This window comes from Crocodylus siamensis, chromosome 2 (genome assembly GCF_052110815.1).
Source record: "Crocodylus siamensis isolate JL-2025a chromosome 2, ASM5211081v1, whole genome shotgun sequence".
NCBI classification, from domain to species: Eukaryota; Metazoa; Chordata; order Crocodylia; family Crocodylidae; genus Crocodylus; species Crocodylus siamensis.
This window is the reverse complement of record NC_143396.1, coordinates 176,357,205-176,378,074: the sequence shown is the minus strand read 5'-3', so window position 1 is coordinate 176,378,074 and position 20,870 is coordinate 176,357,205. Positions and strand designations below refer to the sequence as shown.

The 20,870-nt window shown below is 44.7% G+C and overlaps 1 protein-coding gene across 1 annotated transcript in view; it reads right to left on the bottom strand.

Moving 5' to 3' along the window:
- EPS8L2 (EPS8 signaling adaptor L2) overlaps positions 1-20,870 on the bottom strand; it is a 118,611-nt gene that overhangs the window by 28,142 nt on the left and 69,599 nt on the right. Inside the window, exons 5-11 of the mRNA XM_090032401.1 lie at positions 15,865-16,026; positions 14,150-14,299; positions 12,226-12,305; positions 10,850-10,986; positions 5,237-5,316; positions 4,377-4,503; positions 3,950-4,038 (exon numbers count right to left, since the gene is read on the bottom strand). Of these exons, the coding sequence (XP_089888527.1) occupies positions 3,950-4,038; positions 4,377-4,503; positions 5,237-5,316; positions 10,850-10,986; positions 12,226-12,305; positions 14,150-14,299; positions 15,865-16,026 (825 nt within the window). The remainder of the gene's footprint in view (positions 1-3,949; positions 4,039-4,376; positions 4,504-5,236; positions 5,317-10,849; positions 10,987-12,225; positions 12,306-14,149; positions 14,300-15,864; positions 16,027-20,870) is intronic.

The window sequence follows — 20,870 nt, the reverse complement described above, 5'->3', positions numbered from 1 at the left end:
CCATGCCTTCATGATACATAATTATGTTGTTAATTAGGCAGGAGGCTGCTCATTCTTGCCCCAGTGACAGGGGGCACTATCTGCAGCTCTGTTCCTTCCCTATACCACAGCCCAAGCTTCACAGATGGCATCCACAGTTCTTAACATCACCCGCCCCACACTGGCCCCCAGAATCCTCCAGTCGAGACCCCAGCTGGATCCCTCCAATCATGTGGCCTGTTCCACCCTCATTCTGGGCTGCCTAGCTCCCTGAGCTCTTCCCTCTCAGGTGTGGCTCGCTCCAGGACCTTTGGCCACACAGGCCCTGGCCTCACCTCCAAGGCCAGGCAGAACCCCAGGCCCTCAGCTCTGGGCATTCCTTGCAGTGGACCCCTGACCCTTTCGACCTTTCTGGTCCTGGCCCCAGCATTGACCAGTTGAGGGTGCTTCAAGTCAGGCTTCTAAGCCTCTAGCCTACTCTCTAACATGGGTCCACCTTCTTGGCCCTACTATGGTGTAACCCACCCAGTTGTGAGAGCTGGGGTTAAGGCACCCTGACTCACTTTTCACCAGGGTGGTCACTGGCCTGGCATTTCCTGGGGACTCTTGCACCACCAGATCACCCATCCCTGGCAGGGTGCACTTTTAGCTCATGCCCAGGACCAGGATCCTCCTATCCATCCCCGTAAGCTCTTACCCTTACCTCCAAGTATGTTGCATACAGCCTTACAACCAGGCAATATTTCTACTTGCCTGCCAGTAGCAAACTGCTCCATTTATATAGGTGGCCAGAGATCTAAAATGGCTGCTGCAATCAAGCACCTGCTAGCTGCTTGTCTCAGCCCTTAAAGTGGCAGGCACAAACAGTGTCCTGCCACAGCAAGTAAATATGATATTCCACTGCAGGCATCCTGTTCTGAGAATATGAAAGCGCTGTGTCCATCTATGCATGGCACTAGGAGCAAAGAATTGCTGTGTTCTCATTGCAGTTTTGCTTTGTAGCTCTGGTCAAATCTTTTATTCAGTTTTTCCATCTGGAAAATGGAGTGATCCTCTTCTCAGCTTTGGTGTGAGGATGAATTAGTTAATGCTGGTGAAGCACTGTGGGGGCCAGGGGGTACATAATTTTGGGCTGCTGATATGTTTTTAAAATAAGAATGTAGAGTGGAAAGTGTGAAAAAATTGATGGGTCCAAGCCTACCAAGCAGCACTTCCAGAGGAGTGTGCAGTTATAGGACACCAGATTTGGCAAGCACTATGACTCTATCAGGGCTTGTTCAATTGATCAGCACTCTCCTTGCAGATTTCGCACTGTATTCCTTTGGGGCAGTAGCAGGCTGTAGCTGTGGACATGTCTATGCTGAAAAGGCATAGCTACAGCTTGTGTAGACCTTCCAGAGCCAGGTTTAAGCTAGTTCAGTGTAGATCAACCTCTGGGATACTCGCCCAGATTGTCAGCATGTGGCAAGCTTTGTGCTGCTTCACCTGCCCTGTTGTTTGTACCTGGGCTAGCTTAGGGAGTGCAGGGAGCTGACTGCAGTGGAGATGCACCCCGTGGCCAGTAGAGTTACTGGTATAACTCCTCCCCTACCACGCAGAGGCAGATATAGCCCCATAAAGGTACTTTTACACTAGTATAGGGTAGTCTCACATGAAAAAGAGACTTGCCTTTTTACTTAGTATTCTTGTGCCCACGCAAGGGGGAGATGTACAAGTATACCCTTATGATAAAAAATATGGGCATATTTTAGGCCTTAATCTATTTAGCTGTGCTGAGGTAAGAACTATTTAAAGGGACACTTAAGCTAAGTACAGACAGTCAAAGAGCCCAAGGCTGAATTGATTAAATCTTCTCAGGTTAATCTAAACTGATTGAACCGATAAGCAAGTGAACAGACATTCACTTTTGATTCTGGAAATGCAGCCACATGCCTGCAGTGGCCCAAGCCAAAAGCTGGAGGCTACCAGAGCACACCTCCCTGCTCAACTGGAGCAGACACCTTGGGGCAAGGCTAGCCCACCCATTCTGCAAAGGTAGTTGCAGGGGAAGTACAAAGCATCCTGGGATGCTGGGGGACTGTAAGTTAACTTGAATCTGGGGGGGATCTGGGACAGAAGTTCAATAAACCAGTTTAACCTAAATCAGTTAAATCTGCTACTACATCCATCCAGTTTCATCTTAAACTGGTTTCAGCTATTTTGAAAGCAGTTTATGCACACTGAACTCCTGGTTTCTGATCACTTATACTGGTGTATGTGTAATTTATGTCCCCTGCCTTTGCCTATGTCTATATTGAAGTCACGGCTGTGACTGTAACATAATGTAAGTCTACCCAAGCTAGATTTAAACTAGCTAGATTAGATACTGCTTAGAAAGGTAGCAGCAGTAGCACAGAGCTTAGCATAGGCTATGTGCCTGGGTATTTATCTGGCTTTTCAGAAGGGTTGCATAGCTGTTCTGAGTTCTATGGTGGTGTATCTAGACTAATAGCTGTAACCAAGTGATTTAATTTGAAGCTAGCTCTTTGGATGTCTACATGGGCAGATCTAGGATTTTAAAAGGGGGGCACAGGTGCAGGTGTTTTGGCACATCATCACATACACAACAACACACATTTTTTCTATTTTAAAGAGAAACTAGAAGCTTTACTAATATGCTGCAGGTCTAGTGCTGTATTACTCAGTTTAAGATCAAAGCAAAAACATATATAACTATTGGAATATTCACTAAAATGCTACATTATATATACACTTTTAAAAACATAACAAATTAGGCAAAAATAGGAGAAATAGTCAAAAGATATTGTGTCATTAGTCCTGTATTCATTGGGCATCTTTACATGTGCTCTAAGTGCGGGGAAGGTGCTTTAATTAGAGCAGCTCTTGGGATTAATCAAGTCTGCTTGGGATGAATTGAGTCTGCTCTGAATTGCTGTCATTACAGCATGTGGAAGCAGGCGTCCCATACTTCTACAGACACCCATTATAGTTAAATGTATGTCTCTTCTTTGACTGAGCATCTTGACAGTGCGTCCAATACTTTACTGTCAGTCATTTCTACATCTGACTTAATATGATCACACCTGAGTTAAGGTTTTTAGCTAAAGTTAAAATAGCCTGCAGGGCTGTGAAATACCAGGAATGGCTAACAGCAAAACTTCAGAAGAAAGGAGAGTTTGAATAATAGAACATTAAAACCTTTAATCAGAGGGCTGTTAACATTTGTGGGGTGGGGAGAGAGTAGTAGGAATCAGGCAGATGATAACGAGCGGTGAAGTCTATTGACTCTCTCAGCACTGCTTGAATAGAAATGTGGCTGCCCCTTCCAGGCAGTTGGTTTTAAAGTATGGGTGGAACAGGAATCAACGAGGTGCAACTGCATCAGTGCACTCCCCCTTGGATGGCTATAAAAGCTGTGATTACAGCAGCGACTTTAAAGTATTTGTGCTATTAGGTCCACAGTATACCATCTTTGTGCATGTTTCAAATTTTTATGTGACCTAATATGAATGTATTAATGAATGCATAGTTGCAATTGTAAAATGTGCCACTGGGGTTATTTCCCCCTCCCCTCCGGCCGTTGTCACCATGTTAACTTTTCAAAGTAGCTGTTACTTAGAACAGGCCTAAAATCTTCCATTGAAATGCTTTTCACCCAATAGATAAAACATTTTATTTTCAATACATGGAAATTTGGTGGAGAGGGAAGAGGGAATCTTAATTTTGTCAAGCCAAAAAGTTTCTGCATTCTTGAAGAAAACTGGAATTTTTGACAAACTAGGAATAGATTACTTTTTCATTTAAAATGTTCATCCCTGATCTCTATCCCAATGATTGTGGGCATGTCTACACATGCAATTAATAAGACTAAATGTACTCTAGCTCAATTTGAGCCAGAGTAAACTGATCCTGACATCACCATCTATACATGGACCAGTGAAGCAGTGAAATGAAATGGGCTGCATCTTACCAGAAGGTTGAGAGCCAGTTTGGTTTTCTGGAAGCAGTCGATGAATTCTGCCTCATTTGGAGGTCTTGCTCGAAGTGTCAGTACTCCCTCTTTAAGGAAAAGCAGTTGGGAAGGGAAATGCTTTTATTAAAACAAGTCAGAAAAGGATAGGTTTTCCTTATTAGTGTTCAGGAGAAACAGCAAGTGGGAGCAAAAAGGCAAGCTGAACTTGGACTGTATTGCTATGCTTTGCTTACTCTAAGAATGAGTCCCCAGATGGCTGGGTTGACCAAGCCAGAGCCCCAAGAGGAAGATGACATAGATGTTGTCATGTCATTACTGTTCCAAACTCACTAGGTTGTTGGTTCTGATTCTCTCCCAAGCCATTAATCCTACTCACTCTGCTTTACCCACTAGCTTTCTCACTGTATCAGCAGATGGAACATACCTGCTGGCCCTTTCTTTTTGCTCTTCTTTCCTTTTTTCCTTTGGTTCAGCTGTTTGAATGCCTCTGCTGCTTTCTGAAGCCTGGCAACAAACACTTCAATGTCATCCAGAGTGCAATTCAGGGTTTGCTGTGAAAAGACAAAATACACTGCATCTAAGCCAGAAGAGTAGCTATTGCATCCTACTCAGGAGCCCATGCCCCAAAGTTTATCCTTCACAAGGGCCTCCATCTGGAGGAGGTTTCATTAAAACAAGAAATGCAGCAAAACTGGTCTCTTCCGCATGGAAAAGGAATTGTATTAGATTCTTGTGTTGCAATTACCAACACGGTGTCTGATCTCCTGCTAGCAGACTGTATGATAACTGAGAAAAATAAGTGGAATGACTGGTATCTCTGGATCTGGCACTCTTTTCCATGTGGGGTAGTACTTTGCAGAGGCTTCCATTGAAAACAATGGACCTACTCAAAGAGCAAGGTGCTACTCAGTGGGCAAATCTACATGTGCCTTAATGCGTTGTAATTTGAACTACTGCACAGTAGTGCTGGTCCACATCTTGTATGTTACGCTAATGCGTGGTAGACTAATTCTACTGTGCATTAGCATGGCTTTTGCTGTGACACGCTAATGTGTAGTAGAATTAGTCTACTGTGCTTTTAGCATCTTGTGTATATGCACCCAGTGAAAGTAAAAATGGCACCTTCTTGCCTAACAAGGTATGGATCTTCTCTCTTGCCCATTTCATCTTTGTAGGACCTAGGTGCAGATTTAAAACTTAATAAATTGCACAAAGTTGGTGTGTGAAAGTCCCTGCTCCCACTCTCTTTTTGCTTGCTACAGATGCCCAGTTCCTTTTACCAACCGTTTCTTTTTCGATCTTCTGTGCTAAGATTGCTCGGGATTCTTCGTGGTCCTGGGAAGTGGAGCTTCGTCGGTCATATTCTGCCAAAGGAAACAAAAACCCAAGGCATTTATCACTAAGAAAAGGCACTTATAACAAAGTTAATCAAAACAGGCATAAACCCCAAGCAGATAACAAGGATCCTGGGTCAGGTTGGCTGGCAAAGCTGGATTTGGATTGCATATCAGTTACACTAGGTTTGGCAACACCGAACCTGTGAGGAGGTCAGAATTGCCAATTAAACCCTTCAAGTGGATGTAGCCCCACCTACAACATCACTGTGTCCACTGATTTCTGTCAGCCTGCCAATGTAAGCAATGCATGAATCACAAGGAACCACAGCCAGTACTTAGCTACTGAATAAAGAAAGCAGCTCCATGGATTTCAGGGGCTTGTCTACCAAGCAGTGGCAGTGGCTGTGGCAGTATCCTTGCTAGGATGGACCCAAACACACCTCACCCACGCCGAACCCAAAGGCATGCTCCAAACCCTAAAGTACACTGATAAGACCACTCTAGACTAGTCCTGAACCCCCCATCTCAAGCATACCAGACTGAGGCACACACCCATGACCGGTCTCATTAACACACTGGCAGGTTTGGCGCATGCCTGTGGCCAGGACCTGGCTAGACCTAGCCTTCCTGCTGATGCAGTGTAGACAAGCCCCGTGGAGCTGTGCTGATGTATACTTTCTGGTGATCTGACCTGTAGGCCTCCTTTCATCACTCAGCAATAAATGAGCTACCAGATATTCTTTTTGGTCACAGATGATTGAAATGCCGTGCATCTATCAGCATAAGCGTCTGTCGTCACACGGACAGAACATCAAATATACACTAGCCTCAGGTATGCCAGGAATTCTGCAGGACTGACGCATTGGGCAGGCCCGTACAAAAATCTGAGGAGCCCTGTGCAAACTCGTATGCATTTTCTCAAGTTGGTTCTATTTTCTTAATGAGCAGTAAATAAAAACATAAAGGCACATATAGTCCTTAGGCTTTCAAGTGACAGGCTATGAATGAGATGTCAGCATTTCAGCATAAGTAGTTTCTTAGTAAGCTATTTGTTAGAAGAATAACAAATAAGTCTTGGGTAACAAAAGATTTCAAAGTTCCCAGTAATTCCTTGAGTTAAAAGCACCAGACTATATAAAATGGAAGTCTTTGGATACAGGTCTGGCGGAGAGCCATAAAAGCTGTCTGCAAACCCTCTGTAAACAAAGGGATTGGGTTTCTAGTTTAGACAGGTGTTCAGTGCTAATGCAGTGAAGAAGAAGAAGACTTAACAAAGCATCTTCATTCAAGGTGTTAATCCATCCCACAGACATAAATCAGTTTCCATTTTATCTGGATATAAACCTTAGGTAATGTGAGGCCTTGTTGATGCAGTATACAGACTTCTGTAAAGCATTGTGAAAAACAGAGTTAAGGTCATAGTTGTCTTGACCATTTATTAACAAATAGTGTGCAACAGAAGCATTGTTTATAGAAAATATGAGGTGGGGTCTATCTCCAAAATGTCCAGTTCTTGTTATGAAGGGGCAGGGGGCATATTCTGATTAAGCCCATGGAGCTAGTCCTAAACCAAAACATGAGTACCAATGTTTGATGGGAGACCTAGTTATGTATTGTCCTGTGCCAGTACAGCACGATTCATGAATGGATAGAGTGGCTGACTCGCACAAGAGTTTATATGTTGCTTTCTAACGGCTGCAGTCTATGCAATCTACAAACCCTAATCACAAGTATCCTGCCACTAAATGGGTGAGAGGTAATATTTTTGGGAGAAGGTACAGAGTCCTCTCCCTGTCTGTGAAATATACATCATCCATTGGGTAGTATTGCTAATGAATGGAATCAAGATGGGCTGTGGAGTGGTCTTACTATGGCCAGAAGGGAAAATGAAGTGTGCAGCCCCAGTTGTGCTTGTGCCTGAGGAAGCTCTTTATTGCATTTTAGTATAGGAAAATTAGTAAAGGAAGCGCTCTTGGGAATCTGAGACAAAATGCCAGGAAAGGCAAACTGTAGCAAAGGGTAGAGATAGCTTTACTAATTGCAAGCAAGCTAGGTCTGGTATTAGAAGCAGTGAAACCACAGCAGTCTGGAACTTAGTGCAGGCTAATTTACCCTGCTGAGTAGCTAAGCAGAGCGAAATTTCTTCCATGTTGCATGTACAGTGAATAGTAGAAAAGTCACCTTTGGAATATTATAATTGAGCCATCTCTGAAAGGCCTGTCCCAAATGATGTGAGTTGCCAGCGTATTTCAAAGTCTTGCCTCTGCAGTCAGTAGCCAACACTGAAAGCCTAGTGCTGGGAGCTGTGTCAGGAGGTGTATCTGCTGATCTGTAGTGACTGAATGAGCAAGTGTGTTGTGTTGGTTGAAGCTTGTCTGTATCCTTTCTGTAGTGGGGGTCCCAAAACTGGATACAGTACTCCAGATGTGGCCTCACTAGTGCAGAATAGAGGGGAATCATTCCTTCCCTCAATCTGCTGGCAATGCAGCCTAGTATGCAGTTAGCTTTCTTAGCAACAAGGGTACACTGTTGACTCATGTGAGCTTATAATAACGACTCAAAGATTGAGCTGACTCAGTGAACTTAGAATAATGCCTGTAAGATCTACCATCAGTTTATGCGAGCTGACGGTTACAACCGTCTCTACTGAAGTACATGGAAAGACTCTCATTTAATTCCATGGGAGTTACATGAGGTCTTAAATGTGTAACCTTTTCTCTCTTACAGACATCAGGGCATATAAAAATCCCTTGTACATCAATGGGAAAATCCCAACAAATGATATATTGATCTGGCTGGATTGATCCACCCCGCAGCTTGAAAAGATTGCTAGCCCCTGATGTTAAGTATGAGAAAGAATCTTGATATGCTGTGTCACCTGAAGGGCTGTTCTAGGTTCATACTCAAGCGTGTAACTTGCATACTACTGAAACTAGTGTTGAATCCCTGATTATATATGAAAGATGTAAACTATGTGTGTGTATACACACACATAGTTTACATCTTTACATCTTTTATACACACATGCACGCATACTTTACATCTTTCTGATACTTACATTATATATATAGTGTGTGTGTGTGTATATATATGTATAAGATTTATAGCTATAAGATTTCTTGATATATATAAAATCATGGATTCAGTGCTAATTTCAGTAGTATACAAGTGACACTCTTTGAAGCTGTAAACAGGGAAAAGTACGTCACTGCGGAAATGAAAGCTGAAAAATAGTAGATCATCATAACCAGAAAATGCCCTGGTCTTGCAGGACAAAGTCACATGAGAGAAGATTTCACAGTGAATCAATTGTACGTTTCAGCTCGGGCAGAATCAGTGCCTAAGGAAGGGTGTTTTATGCCTGAAATCCTGTCTAACATTTCTCCAACTATACAGTTATTCTACTAAAAATATTATCAAGCATATCTTGCTGTTTGCATATTCCCTGGATCATCACAATTACACAACACTCAAACCTACAAAATAGACAGAGAAACACTTCCTTTGACTGTAAACACTTTGGGGCAAGTCTTATCTCTTAGGCCAAGGGCATATAATCCAACCACTGTGGGGAGATTGATTCTGGCTTTGATGCCATAGTAAGGAGGAGACGGTTCTCCCAAGATGTAATAGGTGCTACAACAGCACCTAGCTGAGAGGAAACAGAAATGCTGATTTACATTGAGCAAATGGCTACCCCTAACTGAAACTGCTTTGGGCAGGGGTCAGCAAACTATGACCTGTGGGCCAGATCTGACTCATGGAGCCATTGGATTCAGCTTGTTGATATGGGGTTGTATTACATTTGGTGGCAGGTGCTTTCACTTGTGCAGTGGCAGAGAGAAGTTGCAGTGGTGGCCAGGTCCTCGCGCCCACCTGTCCCAACTTAACCCAAACTAGGTCATTCCAGCCCACAACCTGAAAAAGTTGCTGACCTCTGACCTCAGGCAAAGTTACTATGCATTTTTTTCAAGGGATAATTGCACCCAGTTGTTCCTTTGTAGTCTGCCTTGGCATCATGTGTTCACTCCACTTTTACTATGTGACAACATGAATCTGCCATGATAAAATGCTGTGTTGTCCATACCCTTAAAATGTACCCACAAAACATCTGGCACAAAGAGGCTGCAATCTTTGTCACCCTTGGGGAATGAAAAGACTTTGAATCCCATCTGTATTATGTGCCCATTGAGTGCTAAAAAAAAAAAATCAGATCTCCATCATCTGCTCCAGCTGCATGTCATTTTCATTATGCAAAGCCAGTTCAAAAATAGAGTCCCTCCGTAGGAACACAGATCAGTTGTTTGGCCTCTCCTATTCGTCCCTAGGAGAGAATATTTTCTCTCCCAAGCATGAGTATAGAATTTCATGTTGCATCTTAGTTGTTTTCTTTTTCTTTTCTTTTTTGAAGCACATCAAAATTGCATGTAAAATGCAAATATCTTTTAATACTGGCAAAAGATGCGACTGCAAGAAAGATGCCTCCGAACTGTTGGGAATTTTTAAAAATGAAATTGGGAGCTTGTTTCCTATGTTCCCCCTCTTGGGAAAAATAGAAGTGTTTTGATTAGAGGGAAATGAAACAAAGAGATAAGGGAAGGGTTTGTGGTTAGCATGCCACAAGATGTGAGTTCAATTTTGGTTTCTGCCACAGTCGCCTAGTGGGATTTTGGGAAAATCAATTTATTCTTCTAACTGAAATTCTTGGCTCCATGAAGTCAAGTGAGCTAGGCTTTCATCTTGAGTGTCTCAATTCCAGATCTTGCATAGCATCTCTTTCTTGCCTATTTACACTTGAAGGTCATCAGGGCATGGATTATTTATGTACTGTATAAAGTAAACCCTGGTTAACTCACCACTGTAAGGGGAATGGAAATAATGGTGACTTATTCAGTAGTGCTCAATTATCAGGAGTCACTAATTGAGGGGAAAGGGAAGGAGCTAGCAGGGAACTGGAAGAACAGTGAATTGGATCACAGTAGTGAACAGTAGTGTAACCAGTAAGAGGGAACAAGCAGGGCACTATCCCCAGGCACCAAGTAAAAGGGGCATCAGAATCCCCCCCGCCCCACCGAGTTTTTGTCACAGCAAGTGCAGTCCTGCACCTAATAGCATATTGGGGTGGGATGGGGGGAAGAAAGAGGGGTGGAGCAAACAGGGCACAAAGGGCAGGTCCAAGGGAGCCTGTGCCATGGGGCTGGTGCTGCTTGAGCCAAAGCTGCAGTGGCAACAGTAGCAGCTGCCTGCACTGTGGGAACAACACCCTAAGTAACATCACTATAGCTCTGAGGAGCTTTGGGTCACTAAGACTTCTCTCACCCTGTGTAGGATGTCTGTTGCTGTTCTGGCAGGTAGAAATACTCCATTTTTAAAATACAGATGTTGGGTGTAAATAATATAGAGAGACTCTTTCAAGTTCTGCTGTGACCCCTGTCAAATGGCATTGGCGGTCACATCAGGCTCCAAATAGCTCAGGAGACCCTGGTTGGGTGTCAGTCTTGTCTAGCTGTGGGCAGAATTCACATATGCATGTTACAGAGCCACTGAATTCCTCCATTACCTGGTTCATTATGCTGGGATGGGGTAGCCACCCGGTTCCTTGGCGAGCCTCGCATCTCGTGCTGGATTGGAATAGGTGCTGGTCCCTGGGGCGGTGGGAGAATTGATTGTCTCTGCTTTATTTTCTCTTGGTTTACCCTGTGGGATAAACAATGTGAAAACAACCCATCTTACCATCAGTGGCAGCCTTTCCTGGTCTGAGGAGACTAGACTGAATATGCCAGTCAGAATAAGGAAGAGGAATCTCAGCCTGGGCTGTTTGATTTGGCTGGAATTCATCACAGGAAAGAGATCAGTACAATTAAGCAATGCATTGGCTTTTTGCTGGAGAAATGTCATGTCCTTGGCTGAGCAGTCACCTGAGCAGATGGGACCTGGGACATGTGGATCTTAATACATGAGCTTCTACCATTTGAGCTATGAGATGCATCTCCTTGGCCAAGACTGTAGTGTGCTTATCAGTGCCCTCTGTGGCCATGGCAGCACTAAAAGAGGACACAGCACTATCCTTTCTGTTCCACAGATTGGCTCTTTCAGAGTTTGAGAAACAGTCATGATCAAGATGCAAGTTTTTTTTTGCTGGCCTCTGCTCATAAATATATCACCTCTTATTTTAATTAATATTTAGAAATTGCAATATAATCAGTAAGATTTGGAGGGAAGAGTGTGAAATATCAACATGAATCTTCCTATCTCTATAAGTAAAATAACTTGGGGACTAAAGGATTAAACTAAATTTCCCCCCGGTTGGCCTGTACAGTCTGTACTTCCAGCAAAAACTGAGTAATAATGATGTAGGGTTTTAAGGCTAGTGCCTTGAGTGGCAGAACCTGCAGGATTCCTTGTGTAGGGCAGAGAATAAGGACTGGTTCCACCTGGGTGGTTTATCACCACAGCAAGGATACTGCTTGTGGTTCACTAATGAGCAGCGCTGTAAAGTACTTTGACCAAGGATATGGAAAATCTGATGGTAGCTCTAGTGAAACATGATTGTATATCTATCACGGAACTTGTAACTCCCTTTCCCAGGCAAGTAAAACAAGGATAAATTCTGAGTGGAAAAATGACATGTGTTGGATCCGAATTGCTGGATGTGAGCTGATGCTTAGTCTTATTTCTAGAACAGAGCCCAACCCTAAAGGGGCCCATTTTTCCTTCATTTGGACAAAGCCTTGCAATGTGTGTGTTTCAGTGCCATCACACTCCAGTTCTGATTCAGTTTTGAACACTATCTCACACCTCAGCCCACTCCTGACCCAGGTCTATGTTTGAAAAGGTCCAGCCATTGCATCCACTGTTTTTTCTCTAAAAGATGAGGCAGGTGGCCCCTCTCATTCCCTCACTGCCTACTGTAACCCATCTGTCTGCCCCACTTACTTGAGTGTCTGTGGCCGTATCTTCTTTCCATGCTTGTGGTCTGCAAGTGCACTTTCTATGTCCTCATGGACCATCTCCGCCTCAAACACAAAACAGGGACAATCTAGTAAAGATTTTGCTTTCCAGGGACTGAAGAACACAGGAGAGATGGTAGGGAGGTAGCTGGGGGAGAACATGGAGGTTTAGAAACTTGTGAGAGAGCTTGGCCCTGAACTGGACTGTCACTGTGCAGTGCTTATCTTCACCCTGTCAGAGAACATGATGAGAGAGCCTGGTGAAGCTGAAAGGCTCTTGTTCTCAAGGAGATCTAGGTCCCAGCACCTGTCTGTGAGGCAGGCAAATGGGGTGGTGTGTACTGAAATTTTAGCCAGGAGTAGCTGGACCAGTGGAAGTCTCTAGGATAGCCCCCACGAACACTGGTGCAGCATGGTTCACTGGGATAGGCTGTGCGATGCAACAGTTGTTGCACATGTGTATATTGTATGTAGGGTTTGTTCTAGTGGAGCTGCTTGCTTGTGGCTGGAATACCAGTGTAGATAAGGAAAAAGCTTCCTGTTTCTGGCCACTGTTTTTATTGTGCAACTGCTGATAAAGCTGCAGTGTGACTCACCAGCTTTCTGAAAGAGAAAGAAATGGGATTGCTGGAAGAAAGCAACAGTTCAGAATGGAGGGACACTTGGGGGAAAGCCCCATGTCATTCCTGGTAACTGCACTGAGTTCAATGGCAGCTGTGCTGATTTTTACACCAGTAACTGCCTTGCCCGATATTGATATAGATAAAGCAGGCAGGTTGCTGTCTTTTTACCAGCTCACAGGAATGATCAGAAGCACTCCTGCTGTCATGCATATGCTTGTGAAATATTACTGCTGTTAGTTTTGGGGCGCCCTGGACAGCTTAGCACCAGTATAATTTTTACACCATGATCTGGAGCAGATAGATGACTAGTAATCTTGGAGGAGTTATTATGGTATCTCATCACTAGATGGCAGTACAGTCAATGGCTATCACTGGGGAGAAGCATGACACCTAGTTTTACCCCATCCCACCCCCCCATCCTGTGCCGCCGCATTTTCCCAGGGTCACTTTACATTGGATTTTAAGAAATTACACCATTGAAGGGTTATATATCATGTATCCAATCCTTGTTTACTTTGGTGTAAGGAAAAGTTATAGTGATGTAAACATGTGATATGTGCAAGCCCTATGTTTGATGTGACGTAATAGAAACCACTGTAAAACTGTTCATGGTGAACAACCCTTGCATGACAATACTCATAGCTGTGTCCCCACTGTTCCATTATTTGAGCCAGCTAGTACAAACCCATCCAGACACATGGGTGCCTCCATGCACCCTATTCTGTTCGTTGCCGCTCACTTGGCACATCTACATGAGACGCTTAGTAGCCTAATAACATTGTGCAGTAGCGTGTCAGTCAAAAACCATGCTAATACGCTATTGCGCCATGTTATTAGGCTACTGTGCAGTAAGCATCACAAAAAAACTAATTACTGCCCATTTAATTAGTACTTCATTAAGCAAGTACTAAACTAAATGCACAGTAACTATTGCATATTAATGAACATGTAGACCAGGGGCAGGCAGGTATTTTGGGTGGAGGGCTGCTTACTGAACTTTGGCAAGCCATTGAGGGCCACATGACAGGCAGCCCAGGGCAGATAAATATTAATTTTCTAAATTTTTTAGGGGCCCCGCGGGCTGGATAAAATGGCCTGGCAGGCCACATTTGGCCCACGGGCCGCATTTTGCCCACCCCTGGTGTAGACACACTCACAGTGGTCTAAATGTTCACTTATGCATGGAATTCTGGTTTGGCTTTTCTCTCAAGTGCCTCAAGCCGGTGAGGAAGGTTTTGAAAGATCTGGCCCCAAGAAGCTGTGATACTTCCCACTGTCTCTGCTCACCTCAACCTCATCGCAGTTGAAGAAGTGAATGTCAGGCTTGTGCTGCTCAGAGTCCTGACACACCAGCAGAAGGATGGAGGAATACCGCATCTGATTCAGCACTGTCTGGCAGTGCTGGACAGTTGGGAGAGGGAAGTCCTCTAGCTCCTCCTGGAAAGTAAGGGGGAATGGGTTATAGAAATAGGAATTCTGCGGCTATGCCTTGCATTTCCCTGGTATTCATTGCTGAAGGCGGAAGTGAACTCACATGAGACACATTTCCTGGCAGTGGTTTGTCCCTGTTGTTCTGTGTCCCGTGGTTGGAGGAGAGGATGGGCCAGCATTGTGAAGTGGGATTAGGGTGCTAATCACAAACTTAGATGAACCCATGTTCTTCTCTGAGGGATAGAGGTGGGGTCCCCAGGTAGGGGTTGCTGCTAGGCTAGCAGCACAATGTCCTGGTACTGCCTCTCCAGATATCCTCTTGGTGTTATGTTCTTCCTGCAGAAGTCAACTGGCAGCCCTAAGCTTTTGCTTAACACATGCAGATGCAGCTGGTTTGAGAGTACCAAGAGGAAGGATGCTTTGTGGTTAAGGCACTAAATGGAGATTCAGGACACCCTCTGTTTGCACTTGGCTCTGTTGCAGACTGCCTGTGTTACCTAGGGCAAATATTTCTGAACCTTAGTTCTCTGTGATTAAAATGGAGATTATGATACTTTCCTGCTACTCTTTCAGGCTTGTCCATTTACATTGCATACACTTTGGGGCAGGGACTTTCTTACTATGTGGGTGTGTCCAAACCAGGCACAAATAGCTTCCTCTTAGACCATTTCACAGAACTATGAATCACATTGACCTGTTATTTCCACAAAGGGCTGTTCTGTTGTGGACCTGGAGTCTTACTCATAGAATCTGAGAGTTTCTCTCACTTGATCGGTAGCCACACACTGAACCCACATGCAAATCCTGTTGTTCTAGGGCAGGGGTGTCAAACATGTACAGGCGAGATCTAGCCCTTGGAGCCATACAGTCCAGTCTGGGTCAGTCTGATAGAGCCAGCCTGGCATATGATACAAGGTCCAGTCTGGGCCAGTCTGATAGAGCCAGCATATAGAACCAGCCTGGTATGTGCATTGGACCTGATGCCACAGTACTGGGGGTCAGTCTGGGGAGTATATGGCACCAACGCCACACTGACTTTGTGCATTAACCTCAGGGTTGGTTTGGATTGAGCCCCAAGCCTTCCAGGAATGCCAGAGCCATTGCAGAGGGCCAGTCTGGCAAAGCACCCCCCTGTGCCCTGTGCAGAGTGTGTGGCCAGTTTAATCACGCCCATCACATGCAGCATGAACCAGCTGTGCCCTGTGGTTTGCTTGGCACATGGCACAGTGGGCTGGCAAGGGGCATGTGCTGTATGCAGTGCTTGGCTGGCCTGTCTTGTGTATTGGCTCTTGTGCATGGTCCCAATTCAACCTGCAACACAGCCCAGCAACCCTAATGCAGCCGATGGGGCCAGATGAGTTTGGACCCACTACATTCCAGGGGATAGAAACAGCCACCCTCTCTCCTTGGCTGGCTGTTGATTTTTCTTTTGGGCACCCATTCAGTCCAGTGCAGAACTCTTTCTTGAGGAAGAACATTTCTAAATCATGCAACCCATGGTATTCAGTGCTTTCCTTTGTTGAGCACAGTGGTTTGCCCCACATGTACCTTTCCAGTAGCCTTTGACATACCTGTGACTCACAGTCCAGCAGCCGGATGGACTTGTTGTTCACCTGCAGCAGCATCTCCTGGGTCCAGATCTTCTCTTTAGAACTAAGCAACATCAGTTTCCGGACGGCGTCATCCACTGTTATGATGGACTCACTCTTATCCATGATGAATGTGGCTAAGTGCTGGGGGAGAAACCCACAGGTACAAGTGGTCAGGCTAATAGCAAACCAGGCTTCACGTGCTGTTACTGAGCCAGGAATAATTCGCACCCACTGAGTGGAGAGTGTTTTTCCCTATCTAGCGGTGCTTGAACTACAAACAGAATCTGACTGTTCTGTTGTAGGTTTGGCCAGGAGAGCTTGGTCTTTTTGTTCAGATAGTAGAAGCTCACGTGCTAAAATACAGGAACCTGAGTGTCAAAGGTGCACCCCGTGGCAGGACATTCCATATGCTTCAGCAGGTACTTGTTTGCTCTCAGATTCCGTAAGTCACTTATTATCTCTTGAGTGGTTAGGCTAGATCTATGTACATTCCCCACAGTCTGCAGCAAGAAACAGTATTCAGACATCTTGTCCTGGCTAGGTGACTGCCTGTTCTGTGGTATGTTTTGCTGATGCCAATAACTTTTGGCCTCCTGCTCTCTCCACCATAGTGAAAGAATGGAATTTCACAGCAGAGTTCGCTTTTGTAACAAGTTTTGCCACTTGCATGCATATCACATCACGTTGGAACTCTAGCAGCTAAGGCCCCAGTCCAGCAAACACATATGCACATGCTGATGTTGTTTTTCAACCCACAAATAATCCTGCTGATTCCCTAGGAATTAAGTATGTGTTTAAATGCTATGTTGGATCAGGGCCTAAATCATCTCCCTGGCCTAAATTAATCCACATTTTACTTGGGGTCTATAGATGTTTTGCAAGATGAAATTCACTCCCGGGCAGATGATCCATTAAGGACCTTTGCAAGCAGCACACAAATCCTCCAGAGCTTTCATAGGGTTTAAATGGATGGTGGGCACTGTCTGGGCCAAGTCATCAGGTGTGAGTCCCACTCGCATTGCAGTGATAGCATGAGGCTCCTTGAGGCCCAAAGCTACTCTGCATATACAGGTTTGCTCTGAATCTGATTCCAAACTTACTAAAAACTGACATCTCTGGCTGTGGAACAGGATTTTTTTTTTTTGTAAGAGAGAAGAGGATTCTTGACTGCTTCATTTTAGGAAGAAAGGAAGGTGTAAATACAAGCACTTTTCCTCTGTGCCCCAGCTCAGAATTTTATGGTATGGTTTCCTATCTCCCTTAGCAAAAATACAGCTGTATTCTATAGTAATGGCTCAACCAGTATAGTAATTCTGCAAAAAATGAATGCATTACTCTGTTATAATGAGCACCTGGGTGTCAGTGATGGATGTTCTGAATACCTAGGCTGGTGTATATAGTAAATTTCACTTCTTGCTTTCTAAGGAAACCAGGTTCAGTGCTGTTGATTGAAGTGTCTCCGTGCTACTAATCATAGAGTCATAGAAAATGAGGGTTGGAAGGGACCTCAGGAGATCATCAAGTCCAACCCCCTGCTCAAAGAAAGATTGTGTGCACCTAGATCATTCCAGCCAGGGCTTTGTCAAGCCGGGCCTTGAAAACCTCTGAGGATGGAGATTCCACCATCTCTCTGGGTAACTTGCTTTAGTACTTCACCATGCTCCTAGTGAGAGAGTTTTTTTTCCTAATATCCAACTTAAACCTCCCATGCTGCAACTTAAGACCACTGCTCCTTGTTGTCATCTGCCACCACTGAAGCTACTGAAGTGTGCATGCATTTCTTTTTAAAGAGGGAAGAGGATACTTAAATGAATATTCACTGTGGGGTTCTGTATAATGAAAGTGACTGTAATTTCTTAAATACTTTTTTATAAAGGCCTCTGCTTCCTCCCTGTTCTGCTTCCCAAATCGGGACTTGAGGAAGAAGTTAGAATCCTAGACAAAACAAGTCTGGAAGGGGTGTCCAGGGGTCACCTAATCTTCTTGTAGCAGGGTTGTCTCTGTCTAAAGTTCCCTCTGTTACCCTATCCCCACCTCAGTTCTGCTTCATGACATTACAGGTGTGTTCCCAGGTTGTCCTTCCTCCGCACTCAGAGACCTGTGCCATCAGTTTAACTCTTATATACCTTACACACAAACACCTTCCCCATAAGAAACTGAGTCCAGCCAACCTGTCTCCACTTGCATTGTGTGGCTTCTATACTTGGATTGAGAGCAGCTTTGATCAGGTAGCAGAACCCCTGGCATAACTATACTTGAAGGCTTTTCCAGCTCAGTTCTAAACAAATGTGTCTTCCCCTTTAGTTTAGGCATCTAGTGATCCTTTTAAGCGCTGCAGTTGGGTATAATCACACTTGCTGAGGGTGTCTGAACCCTGGTGTTTGTATCATTGTGCTCTGGGCACAGATAGGAGCACTATGAAGTACGAGAGATGTTTGGATGAGCATGCAGGGAAATGAACATGAAAAGGAGAAATTCATTCTGCATAAAAGTGACATCATTTCCCTCCTCTCCCCCCTCCCATGTATCAAAGTGCTTGCTCTCCTATCTCAATCACACTCTGATTTTCTTGTAAGCACTTCACAGATGGAGCGTCTGCTCTTTTACCAGGCTATTGTAAGCCTCTAACACAACGTCCCTGCAGAGGGAACTGTGAGGCAATATAAGCAAGCAGGCTTGCCTGGTGTCCAAATAGTTCTGTGTCAATGTATTCCTCTGCCGAGGCTGAGAGGTTTTTTCTGCCCTTGCAGCGGTTCAGTGGATGTCAAGGGGAGTTACTCTTGGTTGACATCAAGCAGAATCAGGCTATATGGTAAAATGACAACAGCCGAGGGAGACAATTAGCGATTCCAAACAAATAGTCCAGGTTCTCTCCCCTGTCTGCAGTGCGAGAAGGGGTGGAAAATTGGGAGTTTCCCGGAGGGGTAGTGCTGGTATATCCCGCTCACATTAAACCATCTCCTACTGCAGTCTATGTTGGAAGATGCAAGGAGGCCTAGTGTGAAGCTTGCATGGGGGCGGGGAGACTAAAGCTACCAGATGGGGCTTGTTTAGGGCCAGGCATGGGCATGGGATCTTTTAGGATTCATCAGCCATCATAGCATGGAAAAGGGGCACCAAGGCAGATTGTGTAAATCAGGCACAAGCTATTATGTAAACCAGGTGCAAGCTTGCTCCAGTAGCAGCATTGACATCTTAGGCAAATAACTTGGGACCCCCCAGTCCCTCTTGGCCTTTCTTCCAGCTGCTCTGACAGAGTCCTTATTGCAAAAGAAATTATGGCTAGGTAGCCTTGAAGACCCCACACTTTATTTCAGTGTCTCTTAGAGAAGCCAGCTTACACCCTACTTTTCTCAGCTCTGCGGGAAAGAAATGAGATGGATCTGGGTGGGTTGCAATCATTCTCCCTTTTTTAGGGCTCAGTGGGAGGGGGAACTCTGGAATTTTATTTGTTGTTGTAATGGGGGTGGGGTAACAGCCCAGAGAAAGGGGACAGCTGCTGGATTCTTTGCAGCCATTTATTTTGCTATCTAAATTGAAGCAAGAATACAGAGCTCTTTGCCTCCAGGTGACCCCACTGCTTGTAGCTTACTGGCATTTAGTGGATATGTAAAAGGACTAGGCTAGTTGGAATGGGATTGTGAGTAGATCATTTATTTAGGGTGCCAGGGTTGCTGAGGGATCCCTGATTCATACAGCTCCTCTTGGTAACCTTAGTTTGAGTAACTTTGATCAATGGACCTCAGATGAGCTAATGCATAGGCTTAGAAAATAAAATCTGTTCACTTACAGAAATTTTGTGACAATAGTGTAACAAGGGGTGGATGAGCAGGGCACTTGCCCCAGGTGCCAACTTAGTGAGGACTCCAGAATTGTGCCCCCCTTGTGCAGTCTGTCTTTGGCAACAACGGCTGCTGTAGAAGCAGCAGCAGCCACAGAGGGCAGGCCACTCTGCCACAGCAGCAGCCAGGGACTTTGAGTCTCTAGAGCAGGTAAGACTCCTACCTTCTGCTCCCCCCAACCTCCATGCTCAGCAGCCAATCCCTCTCTCACCTCTGCCCCCTGCATAAAGCTGGAACATACTCAGCTTTATGCATTTTTGACAGATGTTTTTGCCATCTGTGAGGACTGACACAAGGGTACCTGGAGCAAGAAATGGGCTGATGCATAATGAAGGAGGTATCCCTGGTGAACCGAAGAGGTCAACATCACGATAAGGGAATGGAACTAGTAGGAGCATGGAGCCTACAAAGGGCAAAACATCTCTGAGATGAAGATGAGGTACTTGGGCTTGATATGGAGCAGAATAGGAAATCAGAAGAAAGACGTGAAGGAGGGGATTCATACTTTCAGTGTAATGTCCCAGCGTCAGTCAGCATCTTGGATGGACTTGGTGTGGGACTGGCTGGTTGGAGGCAAAGTCAAAAACAGGTTGTTTAAAGGAGGTTAATCATGGTAGGTTTGGTGAATATAAAAGGCAATGGTAGGTTTGGTGAATAAAAAGGGCCAGATCTTTGAGGCATCACGTAGGAAAATGCAGCAAGATTCTGACATGGAGATGCATGAGTGTAGGGTTAAAGTGAAGACTAAATCCAGTGGGACTGGAAGACTTTGATGGTGTTTATGGTAAGAGAGAAATCTATTTAAGAAAAAGATGAAAAGCTCTGTTGTGTTGCCATTGATAATTAGACAGCTGTGGGGAGATGAGAGAAATATGGGTCAAGATGTTGGACTGGTCAGACAGATGAGTCCGTGTATAAAATGGCTGGCACATGTCAAGTGCTGAAGAGGACCCAACCCAATCCCTAGGATGGTAACAGAAGAAAGACTTCTATTGACTTCAGTAAGCCTTAGGTCAATCTTGGTATATCTGCTAGCAGTGATTCCTGGCATGTCTGCTCTGCTATGCTGACATTTAAGGTTGGCCATGCAGTTAAGTGTGAATTAATATACACAAAGGTGTGTTTCTGTTACTGTAAAATGTA